The sequence below is a fragment of the Lytechinus pictus genome, chromosome 17 (genome assembly GCF_037042905.1).
Source record: "Lytechinus pictus isolate F3 Inbred chromosome 17, Lp3.0, whole genome shotgun sequence".
Classification (NCBI taxonomy): Eukaryota; Metazoa; Echinodermata; class Echinoidea; order Temnopleuroida; family Toxopneustidae; genus Lytechinus; species Lytechinus pictus.
Genome location: NC_087261.1, coordinates 30758258 through 30781516, shown reverse-complemented (window position 1 = coordinate 30781516; position 23259 = coordinate 30758258). Strand labels below are relative to the sequence as shown.

At 34.2% G+C, this 23259-nt stretch overlaps 1 protein-coding gene across 2 annotated transcripts; it reads left to right on the top strand.

The window, feature by feature from the left end:
• Positions 1-1113: 1113 nt before the first annotated feature.
• On the top strand, positions 1114-22551 carry LOC129280852 (sodium-coupled monocarboxylate transporter 2-like). 2 transcript variants are annotated; one of them, XM_064111937.1, is made up of 14 exons: positions 1114-1186; positions 1969-2036; positions 3737-3891; positions 4794-4934; positions 5869-5998; positions 6699-6787; positions 7818-7930; positions 8230-8297; positions 9013-9099; positions 13370-13548; positions 15200-15300; positions 16512-16651; positions 18178-18274; positions 18799-22551. In XM_064111937.1, the coding sequence occupies exons 2-14, from the start codon at positions 1998-2000 to the stop codon at positions 18813-18815; spliced, it is 1356 nt and encodes a 451-aa protein (XP_063968007.1). In that variant the 5' UTR covers positions 1114-1186; positions 1969-1997; the 3' UTR covers positions 18816-22551. The 2 variants fall into 2 exon arrangements, with proteins under 2 accessions (XP_063968007.1, XP_063968006.1); XM_064111936.1 differs by having other exon boundaries at positions 18178-18294.
• Positions 22552-23259: the final 708 nt, after the last annotated feature.

The following is a 23259-nucleotide window of genomic DNA, read 5'->3' as shown; positions in this document are numbered from 1 at the left end:
GATCGTGTGTGTTTATCGGGAAGTGGTTTCGTTTTTAATCAAAGAATTTGTAATGTATGTCGGGTCATCATACCATTGTTATATGGAAAATACGACGATTTTCATGGATGGTTCGATTAAGAAATGTCTTTACTAGTAAAAGTTAATATCAAGCATAAAAGTTTATTTACAAAAAAACGCTGGGTAACAAAGATAACATATAGTTTAGTCTATATTCACTTGGTCTAACAATTTGTCTATTTCTGAGATATAGTCTAATACCACCTGGGCTGAACCCACTTGGTCTACTATCAGTTTGGTATAAAAATTCGTTTGGTCCAAGCTACTCTTATTCTGATACCCACCTAGTCTTATTGTCATTAGTCGAATGTCAAATCGGTCTAATTTCTACTTTGTTTACTCGTCATGTTTAACGTTTTCAAAAGGAAATATGGTTCATAAGTATGTAATCTAACGACATAGTAATGGGAAAGAAGACAAATTGGTAAATATGTTAATGATCAAAGTGAGTAGACCAACTGGATGTAAAGACCGTTTGGGATGAGATCAAAACGGAAAGAAGACAAAGTGGATGTCGCCCAAGTGGCAATTTACTGATAGAATAGAGATTTTTTCCCCAAAATAATTTTCAAGATATATTTTATTCAATTTAGCAGCTACGAAGGCTGAATTGACATTGAATTTACAATAAAAACATATAAATTGCACATAAACATGAATAAAATCTTAATTCAATTTAACCATAATAATTCAAATATACATGTACAGTGATAATTCAAATTTACAAAAATAATGATTCTAATTTGCAATACTAATTTCGATTAACCATAATAATTTCAATGAACAATAATGATTCCAAAATAAGAGAAATTATAAGTTGAGTGTGTGTGTAAGGAAGCGTTTACAAGTAGAACATAGAGAGGAAAAAACGGTCCTGCTGAACAAAAAATCGAAAAGGTTCAACATAATGGGAATAAAGATATATGGAAGGGGGGTACAAAACCATAATTTTGAAGAATAAACCTTAGTTAGTCGAGCAGAATAGAGCCAGGGCAGAAAGCAAGAGGTAAGCTGAACATGCTGAATGCCTACTTCTCTCAGAAAGAATAATTTTATTTATAACTCTGTTTTCAGATCCTGTACCTTGGGATTGTCATCTATGCTCCTGCATTGGCGCTTAATCAAGGTAATTTTCCACCCTTTCACACCGCAAAAAAAATCGTAATTGGAATGATGATTCCAGTGAAAAATAAGGCTAATGACGAATTTTGAGCACGTGTGAAACCAACAAAACTAGAATCACGAACGCTAATCACAATCACGAATTCAAAGTCTACTCCGCCATGTCCGCAGGTGAATTCTAGTAAAGTTTCACTCAAATTTTTACCAAGTATCGTTATCTTTGACTCAGAATTTGACTTTATTTTCTTGTATGATATGATAATTTTTGTTGTTCTTTATGTTTTCATCAGGTCATTGATGAAAAAAAGTTTTATGCTGATCTTTTTCACCTGAATAAATATGTTCTAATAAATAAATAAATAATAATTTACGGTACGAATTTTCCATGTAAAAGTTCCGATGATTCTAAAGACGAAATGCAATCATCATTACAATGATGAATCTAGATTCACGTGAGAAAATGCCCTTAGTTTTATTGAATTCAAAATGTCAAGTTCAGACAAACGCCTGGCAAAATTAAATGTCAAATTCTTGTTTTAAAAAAGTGCACCTACTATTAACGAAAATGAATGAAATTGCTTTAAAATGTATATAATTTATTTATTCTGATTGTTATTATTATTATTATTATTTATTATCATATTTATTAATTTTCAAAAACTTTTTTTCAATATTAATTTGACCCAGTTTTACTGTAATAGGATCGATTGAGTTTGGAATATATTTTATTACGTGTTCTCTCTCCCTCTCTCTCTCTTTCATTGTTTTTCCCCCTTTTCTCATCAGTGACGGGTCTGAATCTATGGGGATCAGTCATGGCTATTGGGATTGTGTGTACCTTCTACACTACAATTGTAAGTAGCATTTCTTTCATCATCTCCACAAATATTGCACAACTATCACATATAGCACAATATGAGAGGGAGCTTGTTGGTCTAGAGATTCTGACTCTCGGCTTTTAATCAGAAGGTCGTTTGTATATATACGCATATATATATATACTGTATGTATATATATATATATATATATATATATATATATACAGTATATATATATATATATATATGTATATATATATATCTATATATATATATATATATATATATATACGCGTTTGTACATGTACGCATAATATATGAAAAAGTTGACTGTATTTTTTTCATTTCCAAGGGGGATGCACACTTTACAAGCTTTGTCTTTTAGTAGACCCCCCTCATTTCCATTTATGCTCAATATTATACTGTATTTTGTTTTACGAAGTAAGAATGCTCGTCTGTAAAAGTGTACTTGATTTGTATTACTTTATATTACTTTGTATTTTGTTTTGAATGGAAATGGAATAAAGAATTGAATTGAAATTGAATTGTTCGAATCCCAGTCATGGCGTTATTTCCCAAATTTCAGGAAAAAAATAGCTGTATCTGCTATACTCGACAAAGGTGAGGTAAATAGATACCTGGCAAGAATTACTTGCTTGAATTGAAATGTTTAAGCGTTATATTGTTTATTTGATTCATATTTATTGGACATTGGCAGTCCAGTGCATAGGTGCACTATGTTCCCTATGTTCATTATTGTGTTTTATTATAGTGCACCTCTTCGATGTACTTTTAAATGCCAAAATACATAAATTGGTAAATGAACTAATTATTAAATCAATAAGCAAGTACATTAATTAATTGATTAATCAATCAATGATAATAATAATAATTGATAGTAATAATAATAATAATAATCATGATAATATTTTTTGTTTTCTTAGATAAAATGCACGTAATCAAATTTGGTCATTACCATCCGCCTCTGGTTTTTCAACCTTGTATCGCGTTTTATTCCTATTGGTGCAGTGATATTGCCCCAATATGGCTCGTGTGTGAAGGAGTGTGGGTTAGGAAGATGGATGTGAGTTTGGTTAGATGTGCGAGTGTGCGTTCATAGGTCTATACCGTCTATGCACAATACAGCTATATGGACTCCTTCAACTGGTATTAAACATGTTTAAGTTGCTGTGCTATCTACGATACAATGTTTATTTCAATTTCTGTCTGATAGCGTTGCACTGAATAGTTCATTAACCACCAAGGTCATGAGTGTTGCTCAGTGGTAGAACATCCGACGCATAATGCCAAGATGATTCACAGTTGTGGGTCGGTCAATTGGAGGTGCACACCAGTTTTGATTTTTTATTATTAGTATAGTTGCATTAGCTGTGTCATTTTCCCCTGTCACATTTTTTTTCTTTCTTTCCTTTCTTTTAATTCCAAGTACAAACCATAAACAGAACACAGTGCGCTTAGAAACACCAGTAGTAAGCGCCTTATAAATGTTATGTATTATTATTATTATATTATGACCGGGAGGTCATAGATTCGATCCCGGACTATAAAAAAAATGGACCTCCTGCCTTCCAAGTTGGCGCTCAGCCTTTGAATTTGAGAACGGTAATAATAAAATGCTATGTTAGGCAGGGTGCACTGTTAATATGATTGATGTTGCTACCCCATATGGGGAATCATCAATATCATCTAGGTCTATATTATGTCTTACCCTGTAGGGAGGAATGAAGGCGGTGCTGTGGACAGATGCCTTTCAGGTCATGGTTATGATGTCAGGTTTCTTAGCTGTTATCATCAAAGGATCTATGAATACTGGTGGGCTCGACAAAGCTTGGCAAATTTGCGAAGAAAATGGAAGGATTGATTTCTGGAAGTAAGCATTATAGTTTCAATTTCTGTATATTTAACAAGTGTATCCGTACATCTGCTCCAGGTTTCACATCAGTAAAAATTCCAAACAGACACGCGTGTTAAAAAGCAAAACAAAACAAAATTTTATATCAATTAGGGATAGGATTAAGAGGACTAATGTTTACTTAAAGTAGACAGGAATTATTACATCATCTGAGATTTCATATCTGACCATCAGAGGGTATGTTTACATAAATAATCAACATGTATGACGAGATCTCATCCATCATTTGAAACAATGTAATGGTCCGAATGTTTTCTGCCAGTCATATTATAGTTCCAAAAGTAAAGTGATATTTTTACCCCCATTTCGACCTTCCTAGTTTGTGTTAGATGGCGAATCATAATGTATACATTTTGTTAATCAGCCATGAAATTAAACAATCTTGTGATGAATACTTTTTACATTCTTGTTGCAATTAGGCGTGTGACACCTTTAGGGTATAGCGATTGATAGACGGCTACATTGATATGAATCCTATAATTTAATGTAATTTTGTTTTCGATCGCGTTGCATTGTTCTTTTTAAAGTTGCTCACACGAAAAACACTAGTTTGGACGAAAACGGTAGTTTGGTCCTTATGGTATTTAGAAAGGACACTTTCATAGGGATGAGTGTGTAAATTGTTATCAAACCAACAGGTGTAAAAGTATCTATCTAATTACGCTCTCCTGTAAGTGATCAATTAACAACAGAATATTGAATCATCCCCTTTCATGTTGCATGAAGACAAATTAATCTTCCCTAGAGTATATGAGTTTACCTTTACGATGGCGTATTATTTCCTGACATAGTTGATATTGTACTCTCCATGGAGTTGTTTAATGTGTAACCTAAATAATCATAATTTTTTTTTTCTTTAGTTTTGATCCTGATCCCACAATCCGTCATACATTCTGGACGATCGTAGTGGGCGGAACCTTTACATGGGGAAGTACTTATGGAGTCAACCAATCACAGGTCCAGAGATATCTCACGTGTGGCAAGGAAAAGACCGCTCAACTGTAAGAGCATTCACGTCTGCTTCTACATTACGTCCAGGGGCTTGTTGCAAAAAGAGTTGCAAGTCAAAATATCAAGCGCAAGTCCCGAATACTGGTGCTTCATTAGCTGAAAATCAAGTTGCGTAAGATTTTTTGAGTTACGTTTGATCGCAACTCTTTCTGCTAAGGGCCCCTGGTGTTACAGGGGTGGTGTAGTCTGCTGGGCAAACCCTTCACTCGAGTTAAGGGTCTAAATGTGCAGCCTACTCATGCATTGTGTACTGAAGGCCCTCCTGTATTGGAACAGCAAGTATTTTATGTGCTCGTCTTTGCGTAGAGGCACACTTGTTGATCAAAGTTCCAATCAGGGTCTGTGCCTGCAGACTAATTCTTACACTTGTTGATGTCCGTAGAAGACCACAACCACAGGTGTTAAAATTACACTCTAGAGTTCGAACTTAACTTAATGTGTTTTATTAACATCCGTGTTGAACTAACAACAAACATTTAACTCCTGAGTAAAATGGTTTGGTCCCCTAAGCACACGGATCAACACTACAGTTTTCGGTATGTTCTTAGGTTCGAATGACGTCAGAGACATTGAGCAAACAACCATACAAGGGGCAAACAGTGGATCATTGAATAAATCAAATGAAAACTATTCATAAACCATCACATTATAATATCAATAACCATCCTTTTATTGACAGGATCACTATGTGCATTTACCAGTTGAACACGATTAGTTTTCACAATACACATATTCAAGCGCGTAGCCTTTTTTTTTCGCGTTTATGACTCTCTTGGAGGGCCTCATTCTGTATCATTTTGTGTTAACTTTTAAAACATTTAATAACGTCGCATAGACGTTTAGACCCAACAGGCAGATATTTGAGAAATTTACACAATTTCCTTATATTTTCTCTCTCCGGTTTTTCTTTTTTTAAATGTATAGCGCCCTCGTCATGGCTATCATAGGTATGGTGATAGTGGTGTCAGCAGCCTGCCTATCAGGTTTGGTCATGTATGCAAACTTCGTAGAATGCGATCCCTATACGATGGGCTACGTAACCTCATCTGATCAGGTAATAATACAGGGAGAGTTTGTTCTAAAGCAACTTAATTCAATAACTTTACATGCTTGCCAATTGTGTCTTTAAGTTGTGATTCACTAAAACTCACGATATACAGTTTTATAATCCTCAAAGATTTTTCAAGGTACACAGGGATTCAACAAAGTTTTCTCTTAAAATTCAGGCATGATTTCATGATAAAAATGACGTACTCAAAATGTTTTCAAATATTAACTTCTGAATTTTGAATATGATTTTTTTTTGTTTCATCTTCATTTCCAAAATATTAGCAACCACTTGCCATGAGTTTACATTTCAAAATCAAAAACAACAAATGATTCTTCAAGTTGTATTAACACCAGTAAAGTACAAATCAAACAATAAACCCAATAAAGGATCAAGAATTGATCCCTGTGGTACTCAACATGTAATATTATTGTAATTAGAAATAGAATCATTACTGGAAACAAACTGCTATCTACCCGAAAAGCAACTTCTGACCACCGCACAGCCCTTCCACATTTCCCATAATTTGATAATTTAGATATCAAAATTTCATGGTGTCAGAGGTTTTGGAGCGGTCGAGAGATTCTCTGCTTGAAGATTATCTGTTATAATATATGATTTATGAAATATAAAATTGCTTGTCATTTAATCCTACTGTGGTGCAATATTCAGCTTTTCACATTGACGTTCTATTTTTTGCTTGTAGCTGATGCCTTATTTCGTTATGTATCTATTTGGAAGTATGCCTGGCTTACCTGGTCTGTTTACATCAGCCGTCTTTAGTGCAGCATTAAGGTAATTTATCCCCTATGTTATACATAGAGGTATACATAGATTACATAAATAATAATAATAATATAGGTATATTTACCCAGGGAAGCCACTTCAGTTCTGAAAACTGTTCTCCCAGCGGGCCCTGCTATTATTATTACCCCGACTTTAGCTGGGCTGCCTAGGCGCTCAAAGCATTCAAGGAATTTCTTCCTACCGGGTACCCATTCACCTCACCTTGGTTGAGTTACATTACATTACTTAATTACATTAAGCCAAATGGTAATCTTCTTTAACTCCTCAATTGTTACCTTGTATGTAGTCAGTTTTAACAGTGTTGGGATAATTTATATTACGAAAAACGATAAAATTGTATATACTTGTACCATTCATATTTTTAGGGACCAATGAAATACAAGCTCTGTTTTGAATTTAGGTTCCACCACTTTCGTTTTCGCAGAAATCTCTTTTTCAACCTATTGTACTTAGTCATTGAATATCTTTTTTCTAGACAAGCTTACTTTTTTCAACTTTATATGTGATTTATTTACTATTTGTTTATCATGTATGTATTGTAAAAGAAAACAAGAGTTGAACAATAAATTCAAAACAAATCAAATCAAAATAAAATTGGCAACATTCGTACTTTAAAAAAAAAATCATTTCCATAATTCAAAGGAAAAGGGAGACAGGTCATGTACAATATTTGTAACAAAGTCAATGGTATACAAGTGACTGATTGGCATTGAGATATAAAGCTTTGTAACAACAAAGCGAGATTCTACCAAAAGTATAAAAGTGGATTACCTGGGCAACGACTATAATCGATTTCTAACCTATGAAAAGCCAGCAGTTCCATAATTCGTTGTTTAAAAGCGAATTCTTTCTATCGAGTTTTAAGAACACCGATCGACGAAACACAAGTGACAAGTATAAATTGTAGAGACCATACGAATGGTAGAATTAATAATAATACTTCTTTGTAAGATGGGGCGTTGGCCTGGTGGGACATCTCGTTTTAACTATGGTTTATGATTGTCATTGCCTTCCATAGTACTGTGTCATCTGGTCTTAACTCTCTGGCTGCTGTAACTGCTGAAGATATTGTAAAGTCTATCTGGCCAAAGATAGAAGAGAAGAAATATACTCTTGTCACCAAAGGTCTTGGTACGTATCATGGATAATAATAACTTTCCAGATAATTTTTTACATTTTATACGCAAATGAAATACAGTAGGGCATGCACCTTTTAACTAGCTACATCCATGGATCCAGGTCGGGCCCTATCACACAGTCATGATTAGGCCACAACTTGCCACGTGCTAATATTATCATATTATTTATCTCTCAAGAATCAATCTCGCCTTTTATTTTCATGAACTTTGGATAATTGGATGATAAATAATATTCAAATGTTTACATTAATACCTTCATTTATTTTCGTTCATTTTTTTCCTCATTTTTAGCTCTTTTCTTTGGGGTTGTCTGCATCGGAATGACGTATGTAGCTTCACAGCTCGGAGGGGTTCTTCAGGTTTGATACACAGCAAAAAACTGTGGTGTTAACCGGTGTACATAGAGGACCACACCAATTATTTTACACTGGTGCTAAATTGACAGTGTTAGTTTAACACCTATAGATGTTTTTACAACACCTTTGGTTGTTACATTTACACTCTTTGGTGTTATGCTAAATCTCTAGGGTGTAATTTTAACACCTCAGGTTTTGGTCCTCTATTAACACCAACTGGTGTCAGTTTTAATGCTACAGTTTTTACAGTGTATGTTTCATTTGATTTCAAACACTTTTATCTGTTTCTATGCAAAAGATTACTTCAAAGATGCAATTGATTTTGAACTATATTTTTGTTTCATAATATTTTGTTCCAAAATAAGTTGATTTAAAAGAGAGGATTTGATTCAATGATGTTAGATTTAAATTATTTTGTATCGCCCTTACCGTAAGGATTAAGGGCACCATAGAAAGAGATTAGCATTGTTGTTGTTGTTGTTATTGTGGACATTATAAATATGATAATATTAATGTATACGATAGAACCTGCCTGAAGGAAACCGTGTCGTTATCAAATAAAACATTGAATAAAATATCTTATAAATAGAGCTTAACTGGTAAACTTATCCGAAAATGATGGGGGTTGCTTCAATAAATTGTTTTGATTTTATTTGATTTAGTTTTGTTGTTTTCAGCAAATTGTTGACAGTTTTCCTTCCCCAATCTTTCTTGACAGGCTGCACTTAGTATATTTGGAATGATTGGCGGACCAATGCTTGGTTTATACAGCTTGGGAATGTTCTTTCCATGGACAAATTCTTACGTAAGAGACATCAATCTTGTCTATTACAGATCACCCACTGATTTCATCACAATTTTTCTTTATTATTCATTCATTATTTATCTTTTGCATTCCTGTCTTTCATAAGTATCTTTATCATTATTTTGTCGGTTTTCACTGATCATGCTGATCTGTTCATACAATATTATTTAGCTGAGAGGTGAGATTATAATGCATCTGTATATAGGTTACAAGGTCTTAATGATCATAATAATCGAATGAAATTAAATTAATTCCTTGTTATAATTAAGATCAGTTGTCCTGTCTCGCCTAGTAATAAGATAAAAGCATCATATCCACCACTTAAACTAGGTGATATAATGTCTACCTTCAAAACATCATTAGGACGGGAAAACATTTTCTGACCACTTACAAAAATGAAGCACGTTCCCTAAAAACAAAATCTGACAGACAAAAACTGAAGAATTTTTTTTTTCGAAATTCTGTCAAGGTGGGTTGTACCTGACCGATCGGGTGTGTCAGTTCTCCTAACTCAATAATTTAAAGTGGAATTGTATGTACTTGTAGGTAAAGCAGAATGGAAATGAAATTACAAAGTATAAATCTGGGGCAACCACAAACGCATGAATGAAGAAGATTTCGTTACATTTACCTATTCTTAACCATAATCTTTATCTGAACATTCTTCTGTATCAAAAACCCCATTTCCCATTTCAACGTCAACGCTAAAGCCAATCTTCGTGGATGGGGAAATATACAAAACAAAATTCAATTCAATTCATTTATTTCCATATTCAAATTCAAATCGTACGATATAAAAAGCATGATAAAATACAAACAAAGATTGATTAAAAATGACAAAATACAAAAAAAATCAGTATCAAAAGCTACAAAAATACAAAAAAACAACCAAAGAAGCAGAACATATGTAATTTGAATACGGAGGAATTGCCAAAAAGCCAAAGACGCTTATCGAGGGCAATCCCAAAATAAGATTTTAAAAATCCATTTATATCATGAGATACAGGGAGTGCGAGGCAGACAGGCAGAATGGGGATTGGAAAGAAAAGGGAGAAAGATAAGAAAAAGATGAGAATAGAGAATTTATATGAAAGATAAGATTACGAAGAAGAAAAACATGCTAGGTATATTAAAAATCTACACGCAGTATATAAGCCTTGTATTTACGTTTGAATGTTAACAAAGTCGGACATAATTTAAGTTCATCTGGAATATTATTCCAGCATTTAGAACCAATGAAAGCAATGGTAGTTTTTGAGAAATTGAGTTTTAAGAAAGGTAAACGTAAATCCCCTTGTGCCCTAGTACTATATGAATGTATTGCACTATTCTTAGTAAAAAGATCATTGAAACTCATAGGCAGTATACCTTTGAAATAAGAATACATAAATATGGCAACTTGTATGTGATTAATTTGAAAAACATTTAAAACATTCATTTTCTTGAAAAGAGGAGAGCTGTAACTTAAAGGTGGAGCATTGCGCATAACCCTATAATTGCACGCTTTTGTAGTATATACAATCGGTTTAAAATAGTAATTCCACAGTTTCCCCAGACAATATTACAGTAAGACTAATGGGGTAAAATCATTGAATTGTATATAGCATCATTAATAAATTTTACTTTAAAAGGCACGACAAGTTTAATACGGTTTATAACACCAATAGCCTTAGCTATCTTAGACGATATGTTATTAACATGTTCATTCCAGGTAAGTTTTTTCATTGATTTTTACACCTAAGAAATTTGTATGCTCTACTCTTTTGATATTGACATCACCTATCTGAATTTGCATATCAGAATTATGTAATGAATATTTTTTTAGATTTAAAAAGCATATATGAAGTTTTGTCAAAATTAATTATCAGACGGTTAGATATAAACCACTTGTAAACATTTTGTAATTCAGTATTGACAATAACATTTGTTTCATTTAAGTTTTGACCTGAAATAAATAAATTAGTATCGTCTGCAAACATAATTGGACAAAAATATTTACTAACATATTGAAAATCATTTACAAATATTAAAAAGAGCAAAGGCCCGAGGATTGACCCTTGTGGCACTCCGACAGTTAAATCAAGTTGATCAGATGATACATTGTCAATACATACAAACTGCTTTCTATTAAAAAGATAACTTTTAAACCAATTGTGTATTATTTCCTCTGATACCGTAATATTCTAGTTTCTGCAATAATATATGGTGATCAATGCAATCAAACGCCTTTGAAAGGTCCAGAAATATTCCAATTAAAAACCTTTTCTGTTAAAAAACATTGGCAAGAGTGTTTGTGAAATCTAAAAGAGCAGTTCTCGTTGAGTGACCTTGTCTAAAACCAAATTGTCTTTCATATAAAATATTGTTTTTATCAAAATAATTCAATAATTTATTATATACAATTTTTCAAATGTCTTGGTAAAAACAAATAAAAGAGAAATCGGACGATAGTTAGAAACCTTTTCTTTATCCCCTTTTTTAAAAACTGGAATTACTTTAGCCACTTTTAGTTTATCGGGGAATATTCCTAACTCTAATGACATATTAAAAATATTGCACATATAGGTTGTAAAATAAAACATAACGACTTTTTAAAAACTTCAATATTGATATCATCAAATCCCGGACTTTTATTTACCATGAATGACTTGACTACATCAATAATATCAGCTGGACTCACTGGAGTTACAAACATGGAATGATCTATTTTTCTTTTCATAAAAAATGAAAAATGCAAGTCGCTAGATGGTAAACTAGTTATAAGTTTGGATCCAATTGTACTGAAGTAACTATTAAACTGTCTAACAATTTCAACCGTGTCTTTGGTTGTCACATTATCATCGCCCTTAATAACTGTACACTGATCTTTGACTTTACGTTTGTTAATAACTTCATTAATGGTCTTCCATGTTTTACTACTATTACCGTTAAGTTGAGTAAATTTGTTTACATAATATTTCCTTTTACATCTTCTAACTTCAGTATTGAATTCATTTCTGTATTCCTTGTTTCTATTTCTTTTACTCAATGTTGGATCTTTAATGAATTTACGATATAAATTATGTTTCTTTTTACACATCTTCCGTAAAGTACTATTAAACCATGGTTTAACATTGTATTTGAAAAGTTTGAGAGGGAAACATTCATCATATAATTTATTGTATTGAGTATAAAATGCATCAAAACTATCGTTAACATCAGTTGAATTATAAACAAGGGACCAATTTTGTTTTTGTAACTCCATACAAAATCGGGAAATTGAATCACTATTAATACTTCGCTGTTGGTAAAAAAAAAAGGTAAAGAATTGCACTTTTTATAATTTGAAATTGCATATATTGCACAATGGTCACTAAAATCACATGTAAGAATTCCAGCACGACTAACACTTTCTGGTACATTAGTAAAAACATTATCTATTAGTGTGGCACTCTCAGAGGTGACTCGAGTAGGTTTAGAAATTAGAGGAGAAAATGAAAATGATGTTAATAAATCTAAAAATGTTTTTGATAATTGAGAATTGTACATCAAGTTAATATTATAATCTCCAAGTAAAAAACAAAGATCCAATCCTTCTTTTCATGCAAGGCATTTTGCAATATAAGTTCTAATTTATCAAAAAAAATGTAACAGATTTATCTGGAGGTCTATATATGACGTAAATCAGAAGACTATTGGAAGAACGATCTTTTGAAATTTCAATACACTTACATTCAATAACATCATCCATTAGTTCTAAATCTGTTCGCCTTGTAAATAAGATATTATTTCTGAATTAAATTCCTACTCCTCCTCTTCGCTTAAAAATACGATTTTTGGCAAGAAAGGCATAATTATGCAAGTTAAAATAAGTACTCTCATCCTCTTTTAGCCATGTCTCAGTTAAACCTATAACTGAAAATTTATCATTAAATCAATTTAGAAATAGATTCATTTGATCAAAAATTTTCTTAAGACTACGGCAATTCATGTGGATCATTGAAAAGTTTTCATTGTTTAAATATCTACAAGTATTAAAATCATTAGGGGTTGTGTAGGGGGAATCAAACTGCAATCTATCCGACATCATCATAGCAGATGGTGGTGTGATAAATACTGCTGGGAGTATTTCATAGACAGACATGCAAAAGCGTTAGATAAGAAAGAAGCACAATAGAGAAACATATTTACAAACACAAAAATCAGGGGCAATTCAATTCATGTCAAAATACCCTAATAATTAAAGAAATATCGATTCTTATTAATAGTTCTCTCATATTTTTTTCCACAGGGAGCTATTGGAGGTACATTGTGTGGATTGGTCTGGTCCCTATGGGTAGGAATAGGGGCACAACTTTACCCCCCTGATGTCTATAAACCACCACTATACACAGACGGGTGTTATAATGAAAGCATCCTTACCACAATGAGTATGGGACCTACTACTATGATGCCAACCGAAGAACCAAGGTTTGTTTACCCTTTCCCCTCCCTTACCCCCTCCCCCACTTCCACCTCCCCCTATGTCCTTGTTCCATCCCTTAACCCGTCCCCCCCCCCCTCCCCTATTTCCCTACTTCACCCTCTAACATCACCTTATCTTTCTACTTAGGGGTGTACCAAGGGTCGCATTATTGGGTGGACACGATTAAAATTGTGGGTGACTTACTTCGCGCGATCATTAGCCACGTGATGTATACTGACCGGGGGTATTCTGAAAATTCTCAAAAGTTTCCTCATAGCCCTCCTCATAAGTTACACATTCAATGGTGCGCTTATGAACCTCCAAATTCATTTTCTGAAAACTCTATTTAAGGACTGTTTTTAGGAATTAATGAAGAGTATACGTAACTCATTGAACAAATACGAGCGCGAAGCGCGAGCTAAAGTTTTTATATTCAGATTTGAAAAAGGTTACATTTTCAAGCACTTTTGGTTACCCCCCCCCCCATTTTTTTGTATAGGCCGATGGCGGGGGGGGCGTGACCCTTGCCCCCGTCTCTACTCCATCCCTTGCCCTCCCATATCTCCCGACTCCAGCCCTTCCCTTCCCCTATCGCACAATTCTACCATCCCCCTTCCCCTATCTTCGATTTCCCCTCTCCCTATCTCCTAACTCCATCTCCATCCCATATTTCCATACTCCTCCCTCTCCCCTTTCCTCTATCTCCACCTTTGATCTTCCCTCACCTACCCCACTACTGCATCCCTTCACTTTAACCACCACTCCTTCCACTTGGTCTACTGCTCCTACTTCTATACTACTACTACGACTACTACTACTACTACTACTACTACTACTACTACTACTACTACTACTACTACTACTACTACTACTACTACTACTACTACGACTACTACGACTACTACTACTACTACTACTACTACTACTACTACTCCTACTACTCCTACTACTCCTACTACTCCTACTACTCCTACGACTACTACTACTACTCCAACTGCTACTACTACTTCTATACTACTACTACTACTACTACTACTACTCCTACTACTACTCCTACTACTACTCCAACTGATACTACTGCTTCTACTACTACTTACACTACTACTATACTACAACATCTACTACTACTCCTACTACTCCTCCTACTCCTACTACTCCTACTACTACTACTACTTCTACTACTACTATTATACTACAACCTCTACTACTATTACTACTACTACTACTACTACTTCTATACTACTACTACGTCTACTACTACTACTAATACTAATACTACTTCTACTACTACTACTACTACTACTACTACTTCTTCTACTACTACTACTACTACTACTTCTACTACTTCTACTGCTGCTACTTCTACTATTACTACTACTACTACTACTACATTACTGCTATACTACAACCTCTTCTACTACTACTACTAATAATAATAATAATATTACTACTACAACTACTTTTACTTCTGCTACTACTACTACTACTACTTCTACTTCTTCTTCTACTACTACTACTACTACTACTATTGTTACTTCTACTTCTACTGATACTATTTCTACTACTACTACTCCTCCTCCTCCTACTACTATACTACTACTAATATTTCTACTGGGAATGATATAAATGTTGATACAATGTATATTGATTTTTCAGACCGCCTATCACAGAGTTGTACTATCTATCATATTCCTGGTACAGTGCAGCTGCTTGGCTTCAGACCTGTTTCTGGGGACTTCTGATTAGTTTCCTGACAGGTATGTAATTAAAGAGGTCCCCCGCGTTCAAAATAATGATAGGGCATTTTAGCAATTACTTTGCAGACGCTTTCTACAAGGCAGATAATCTTTTTGTCAAAAGCCCTTCATAACAAAGCAGCCTTTGTCGAAAATCTGTTCATCAAAACACCAGTGTCGTCCTTGGGGGCGTTTCATCAACATTTTCGTCCGACAAGTTGTCAGATCTGACAACTTTCCTTGATAATGATTGGCTGAGAGTCACTGTTACCATAGTAACTGTCGGATGAAATAGTATTTGTCGGATAAAACGTCCGACATGTCCTTTCATGAAACGCTCCCCAGGACTCTGGACAAACGACATATTTACCATTTTTCGTCTGGTCCAATGTGCTGTCCCCGTCCGCCAACTTTCGACAATGACTTCTAATCTGTCCATTGTGATTTAACGGGCATTTCCAATAGATTATCATCGTTCAAAAGCGTCTGCCAAGTGGATGCTAAAATAAGCTTTTATCTAAATAAAATTGAGTAAAATGCTCATTGCATATTCTTGTGGTTACCATAGAACTCCTTCACTGAAATAACGCAAAACGTAAAAATATTATACATTTGTTATTCCTTGTCCGAATTTGATTAAGTCTAGATGATTTGTTTGTCTGGCTTTATTTTATCTTTTCAAATCATATTTTTTCTTCAGCCTGGAGTACCCCTTTAATATTAATTAATTTTGGGGATAGTGGGATTGCGTCATATCTTTAGTGAGGGAACAAAGTGACTTAGAAAGTATTATTTAACATGAATGCTTGAGTGATTAAAGGATGTGGAGCGTTGTGGCCCAGTGATTAGTCTTCTGACTTTGAAACAGAGGGTCTTGGGTTCGAATCCAAACCATGGCATAATTTCCTTTAGCAAGAAATGTATCCACATTGTGCTGCACTCGACCCAGGAGAGGTGAATGGGTACCCGATAGGATTTATTCTTTGAACGCTTTACCGCCTATATTAATATGGCTGCTCAGCTACGGCCGGGGTAATAATGATAAAAAGTATCAAAGCGCAGTAGAGTATATGCACATAGTAACTGCGCAATATAAATGGACATGTTATTAAGGAGCAATTAAATGATCAGGACCACTATAGGACACTAGCCTTACCGTCTAATCAAACCAATCATCCCTAATCTCGATAAAGAACTATTACGCTTTGTGTTTTATTATTTTTATCGGGCAGGCTACACCGATCCAAGAACGGTTAATCCAAACCTAATTAGTCCTATCGCTGATCGTATGTACTGCTGCCTTCCTGAGTCAATCAAGAAACCGTTGAGATGTGGTGTGGGAGAGTTGTATCAAGACGATGAAGAAACAAAGGTAAGGACTGTTAAATAACACTAATTGAATTCATGGAGAACAAGAAAACCAAACAGAGATTCAGACCAATATACCAACTACATTCTAATTTGACATATCTCGGAGCTAATACAATCGGAATTATTAAAAACGGATATTCCAAGACTTATTCGGTTCAGTTTCAGTTTAATTTTTTTCTCATTTCCAATAGAACAGTTTTTAAAAAAAATCAATAGAAATACAATTACAATTACAAAGCAATTGAAATCTAATAAACAAACATGTAACACAATATATAAGTCTTAATGATACATTAGAAATAAGAAGGATCATGAAATATTTGTATAGCTGAATATAACAAGTACCGCCGCACGCCGAGCGAACACTCACTCCTGAAGACGGACAGTCAACCTGCCCGAAACGTCGAGTCTCTACTGCTTCTACTCATCATCTCTACTCGCCGACTCAAGCCAGCACCTCCTCATCCAGCCTACTACTCAAGCTGTTTCTTCAACTCTTCTGGTTTACAGTCCTTTTCCAGGACTACTTTCAAGAAAAGAATACTCTACTCTCAAATTTCCACTTTCTCGCCTATCCAATTCCTTTTCTTCTTCTTTCCACTGTTTCTATATTACTCCACCACATGGTGTACCGTAAACCACATCAGCGATTGTACATGCCACCATGCAAACCTTCAAACAACATCTGAATATAACATGTTGGAAATAAAGTCATTTGTGTTTTTTGCAGGAGTTTCTGCATTTATTGAATGAATTTACACTACATGAACATAATCATAGCTAAATTAAAGTATATCATCAAGTGACAATGTTATAGGAATGATAACAGAACATGTGAATTTGGACACAAATACAATATTACAGAGATGGCACAAATTATATAAACGGGTTTTTTTCGTGCACAGGTCAACTATTATAAGCAAAAAAATGCTTGAGAGATAGCAGCAGTTCAACAATTAAACAACTTTCGAGACGACAAATTGTGAATTTTAAACTGAAAACCCAGCAAAAATTCATAGCAATATTGATTGTTATCAATATCCTATTCTTCTCTTAAAGAGAATGTCTTGTTATTGTCTTTTGTCTCTGAATTTCACAATCCTGTATATAAGAATTTTTTTGCCCTTTTCGTTATCTTCATGTATTCCTTTACCTTTATTTCAATATGCTTTCTATCCTAACTTTTTGAGGGGTTCACATTTTACAAGCTTTGCTTTTCAGTGGACCCCTCAATTCTTCTCATGATATATAATTATATTGATTTAATTATATTTAATTACATTGATTATATTGATCTAAAATTGACATGCATGTTAATTTATATTTGAATCACTTATTGAATATGTATATCATTTTATTCAATGTTGAATTTTGTTCATGCTTTTATTTAAATTGAATTGATTTATTTTGTACTTATTTGTATTATGTTGAAGAATGAAAAATAAATTGAACTGAATTGAATTGAATGAAATTATATTGCCAAATTACCAATTCTTCAGTGAATTCATTTATTTTGATCTATTGTAGGAAGAAGATGATACAGCAATGAAAGTCAAGTATGAAAACGCCGCCTACGTTGGAGATGATCTCACTGAGCTGTCCCATCCCGTCAATGGCGTCAATGGCGTCAATGGCTACAATAAGGTATGATACTTGAACATTATCATGAGATTATTATGATTACTTTTATTAGAAAAATCTACAAAAGATACTCTTGTATGAGGGCAATAAAGCGATCCGACCAGAAATACTTAGTCTTCAAATATTTCCGTTTGAAATATTTATTGCTATGAATACCTAGAATTTTGGTTGTAAAGAGGAAATAAATGAGAGAAACCTACTTATTTGGTTCTTGGTAACATAATCATTACAATATTCAAGTCATACATTCGAGTGTTATCATTAAAGTGGAACTATGTTTACAAGAAAACGCTGCTCAGAAGGTTGCATTATAAGTTAGGACCTTGCCAGAAGTGAGTAGCTGTAAGGCTGCTGGTTTGTATATAGGGTTTTAATTAATCACCTCGTTCATGTGTTCTATACATTAAATCAGTTTGAAGTTACATCACAGCAGAGTAATCAAACTAGACGTTGTACAGAAATAGCTCTTAATCAGCTTTGAATTGCACATATCTTCTATTCTTATAGTCTCAACTAAATGGTGATGCCTTGCCTGAGCAGAAATTCAGAGAAATTGGAACGCAGTTTACGAGTGATCACGAAGACAGCAGACTTTAGAATTTTATGGGAACATTTCCTGAAGCATTCATCGGTGTGATATGCAATTATAAACTTACTCTCAGATGCATTATAGGGGAATCTTGGTCATCAAATGTTGTATTGGATAGGAGAAAAAAAACTAAAAAAGAATGGTGAAAGTTTTAAAGAAATCGGACATGCAGTACGAAAGTTATGGCTGCTTTAAAATTGAGATCCCAAGGACTATGTAGATTTCAAATTGGCAACTGGGTAAGTAAATTTTGACAAGTAAAGCGGCAAGGACACCTTTCCCATAGGCCATGTAATTCATTATCAGGGATTGTGGTTTTTCTCCTAAGTACCCATCACCTGGACAGTAATCTAAACATAAGCCGGGTATATTATATTTTTTTATGTTCTCATGAAAGAAAATTCAATTTGAAGTAAACCTTTTGAAAAAATGACATTTAGCCATTTTATGTATTTGAGCACATGAAGAATAGTCCTTGCCTTACATCACTATTATATGCGGCTAATTCGAAGTCTCAATTGGTATATTGACTACCAATATTTGCAATTTTTGAAAATTCATAACTTTCTTATTGTTTGTCTAATATTGTTTAAACTTTCACCTATCGACTTTTCGGATTTTTCGTCTAAAAACAAGTTTTTATTTGGGATGGATTCCCCTTTAAGGATTTCAGTGTTTAGACCTATACATGTATATCACCCGACTCGATGATTATCAAGTTACCATAGAGTGATTTCAAAACGATCCAAATCAACGATTTGCAAGTTATTTCTCTGAAGAAAAACCCTCAAAGAAGCACGGTCAAGGTCAGATATTCAACACCATGTTTTTATTTTCTTCTAGATTTTTAAACGGAATATGAGTTAATTTGAACATTTCTTTAGTGCACACGCACTAAATAAATATTCAAAGGTTAATGTTCACGCGCTCTCGAATAATTATCAGATCTTTATCCAGGTGTCCCCCAAAAATCGAAATAGTATATTAGGAGCTATTGTTTTTGAAATGTTTAATATTTGTTAACATTATTGTGTACAGCGTAAACTATATACGTATGGACTGAAGAGGGCTTTCGATCTTATAACCGCCGACATTCCGCCTTTCCTCTTGAATAAAGATTGCCAATCATGACCTTTACACTTTGTCCTGCATGCTTGTCTGACATAGCAACGACTGACGTTGCAAGATGATTAAGACCCTATACTGCCTTCATACATAACATATTAATTGCATTGTTACTATGTTGGGATATCTATACAATACAATAGCGTGACCGTGGTGACATGATCGTGTACATTGCGTGATTCCAAAAGTTCGATAAAAAATCACCACCGCAGTTTCAGACTTTCCAGGCGTGTAATAGGCCTAACTGAAGCACCTTTATTTTCAGTATGAAAACAGAGACTTTTGACCATATTTGTAGGTATGGTGGACATAAGTTGATGCATTTTGGAGATAATCATTGTGTCAATGAAAGGATAATGCAAAAAACATGCAGAACAAAATTTACAAAGCTCCAGCGCTATTTTTACCCATGAAGTCGAAATCAATTACAAACTTTAGAAAAAGTATACGACAGATTTGTGATACGTTGAAAAACTCCCGAAATATACACATAGATTTCGGTTTTTTATCCACTTCCCTTATAACAATGAAGAAATATTATTGGTATAGAAAAATTCTACTAATCAGAACGCGGAATCGATTGAAAATGAAATAACGAAGTATTTTGAGATTTGTTTGTATATTCGCTCTTGCGTCGAACTATCTTTGCTTCACGTACACAGGTCTTAAGACGGTCATCATTAAGAAATAAGATCAAAGAACATTTCCTTGTGTTGCGTTAACATTGGACATTATGCAAAATGTGGCCAAAAAAATATGTGCAGGAAAAAGAAAGAGCAGTTAATAGTACACAATGCAATGTCGCCTTTTTCTTGCGTTCTGAGTCCATTTGAGGAAGTGTCTTTGGATTCTGTGATTCTATGCCAGTTCAATAAAGGCCCCCTCTAATCCCAATTCAAGTTAATTCCTATTGCAGATTCTGATAACATGGTATCTGAGTATATTAGCGTATATATTTGAATGATTTTTTAATAGAATAATTTTCAACCTGCAAAGAACTAACAAAGGCCTTTTCATACGTGAATCTTGAATCATTAAATGATGATTTCAATTTGTCTTTAGAATCATCGGACCTTTCACACGGAAAATTCGTACCGTAATTTGAGTGAAATTTAACTGGCCGCCCCTTCACACGGTAAAAAAAAAATCGTAATTTGAATGATGATTCCAGTGAAAAATAAGGCTAATGACGAATATTTAGCACGTGGGACACCGAACTAGAACACGATTAGAATCACGAACACTAATCGCAGTCACGATTACAATAGCAACCATCGATACAATGATGATTCGCGGGAGAAAAGGCTCTAAAATGTGAATTCGTGATTGTGATTATAGCGTTCGTGATTCTAGTATGGTTTCACACATGCTAATAATTCGTCATAAGCCTTATTTTTCACTGGAATCATCATTCAAATTACGATTTTTGTTTTACCGTGTGAAAGGGCGGAAAGAATATGTGGAAAGGCTGTTAACACGGTGTTAGGTGCAATGTCAGACATGTTATAGTATCACCAGAAAACAAAGGCAATGTATAGATTATGGCCAGCCTGGTTTTATGAATCTAGAACCTAGCAAACATTGACTTCAATGGGAAAATGTGCCAGGAATACACACAGGTAAAAGGATAACTTAGTATCAAAATACCACGACAAGATAGCACATGAAAGCTGACATGGTTTATTTCCAATTGGGTCCTTAACGAAGTAATTGATGACTTTTACAATTAACTTGACCACCAGATTAACAAGAAAAATCGTAAAACTAATACAATACACACTTAAAATGTTGGGCAATAAATCCACTGTGTTGGGTAATGTATGTTGGTAAAAATATATATATATATATAAATATGCTGGGCAATTATTATCAAATTGAGCAAATTCATTTCCCAATTGTTATTTTTATTACCCAATTTGAGCAGATTTTAACCATTAGTTGTGTGGACAGTATGTTGCCCAGGGTTAGTTGAACATGTTAAAAATTGGCAATTTTCGCCCAACTATATTAAGAGTGTTTGCGAAAAGGCGAATTCAAAAAAATAGGTGTAGCCTTATAACACCAGATAGGTTCAGAGACAGTACTCTCTTGTGATAAATTATAGGCAAGTCGATACTAAAGTATATAAATATGTTTTATACATTATTGTAAGATATACGCACAAGAAAGACTTATAAAGCCTGACTTTGTAAAATAGCTTGAACCTCAGAACTGTTGTAATAAAACAGGTATAGCTTAATTCGTAGAGTAGATATGTATTCATTGTCAAAACGCATATGCAGTATACTATATGCGTTTGCTTTTATTTTTACTTTCAAAGTATATGATGCATATTCGTGTGTGTTCAGTGTTTTACTGTTTTTTGTTTTTTAATCATTGTTGAATAAACATCAATAAAATTTAAGAACCTTTATAATGTTATTAATGCAGGTTTATTTAGTAAATGTAAGGATGATATACGAGATGTTTTATATTCCTGTATTTAAAAAAAAAAAACATGAAAAAGATAAAATTATTAAAGATAATTGAATCTGATCATCTCAAAACTCGCCTTACCATGTCATTATTGTTGTGTATAATTATGAAGGGTGCACATCTTCCGCCAGTTATCATAAAATCAAAGCCTGTCTGAGGATGCGCACTACCATCATCATTGATATGATTATTGTCATTTACTTCTGATGAATAAGTAGGGAATATCGAAAATGTTGGTGTTTCCTACAATAAATACTTGATTGGCATAAAAACGCATAACTTTCCATGCGCATATTCTGGGGGCCTCGGGTTCCGGATCCCCGAGAAGGCGAAAAAGGGGCGCCAAAATATAGGAAGAAAAGAGAGGAAAAGAAAAGGAGAGAAAAAATAAGGGAAATGAAGGAGAAAAACAGAAAAAAGAGCGATGGAAAAAAAGAAAGAAAGAAAAAAGGGCGTGCCGAATTGATGTTAGACCTAGGGGGCGCCGAATTGATGTTCGACCTAGGGGAACCGAATTGATGTTCGACTTAGGGGCGCCGAATCGATGTCCGTCCGACATATTGAGGGCATCGAATTAATGTTCGACCTAGGGGGCGCCGAATATTGTTGTCCATCCGACATATTGAGGGCATCGAATTAATGTTCGACCTAGGGGGCGCCGAATATTGTTGTCGAACATCAATCGGCGCCTCCTAGGTCAAACATCAATTCAGCGCCCCCCCCCCCCCTTTCCCTCTTTTTTTCCTTCTTTCTTTCTTTCCCCTATTTATCTCTTTCTC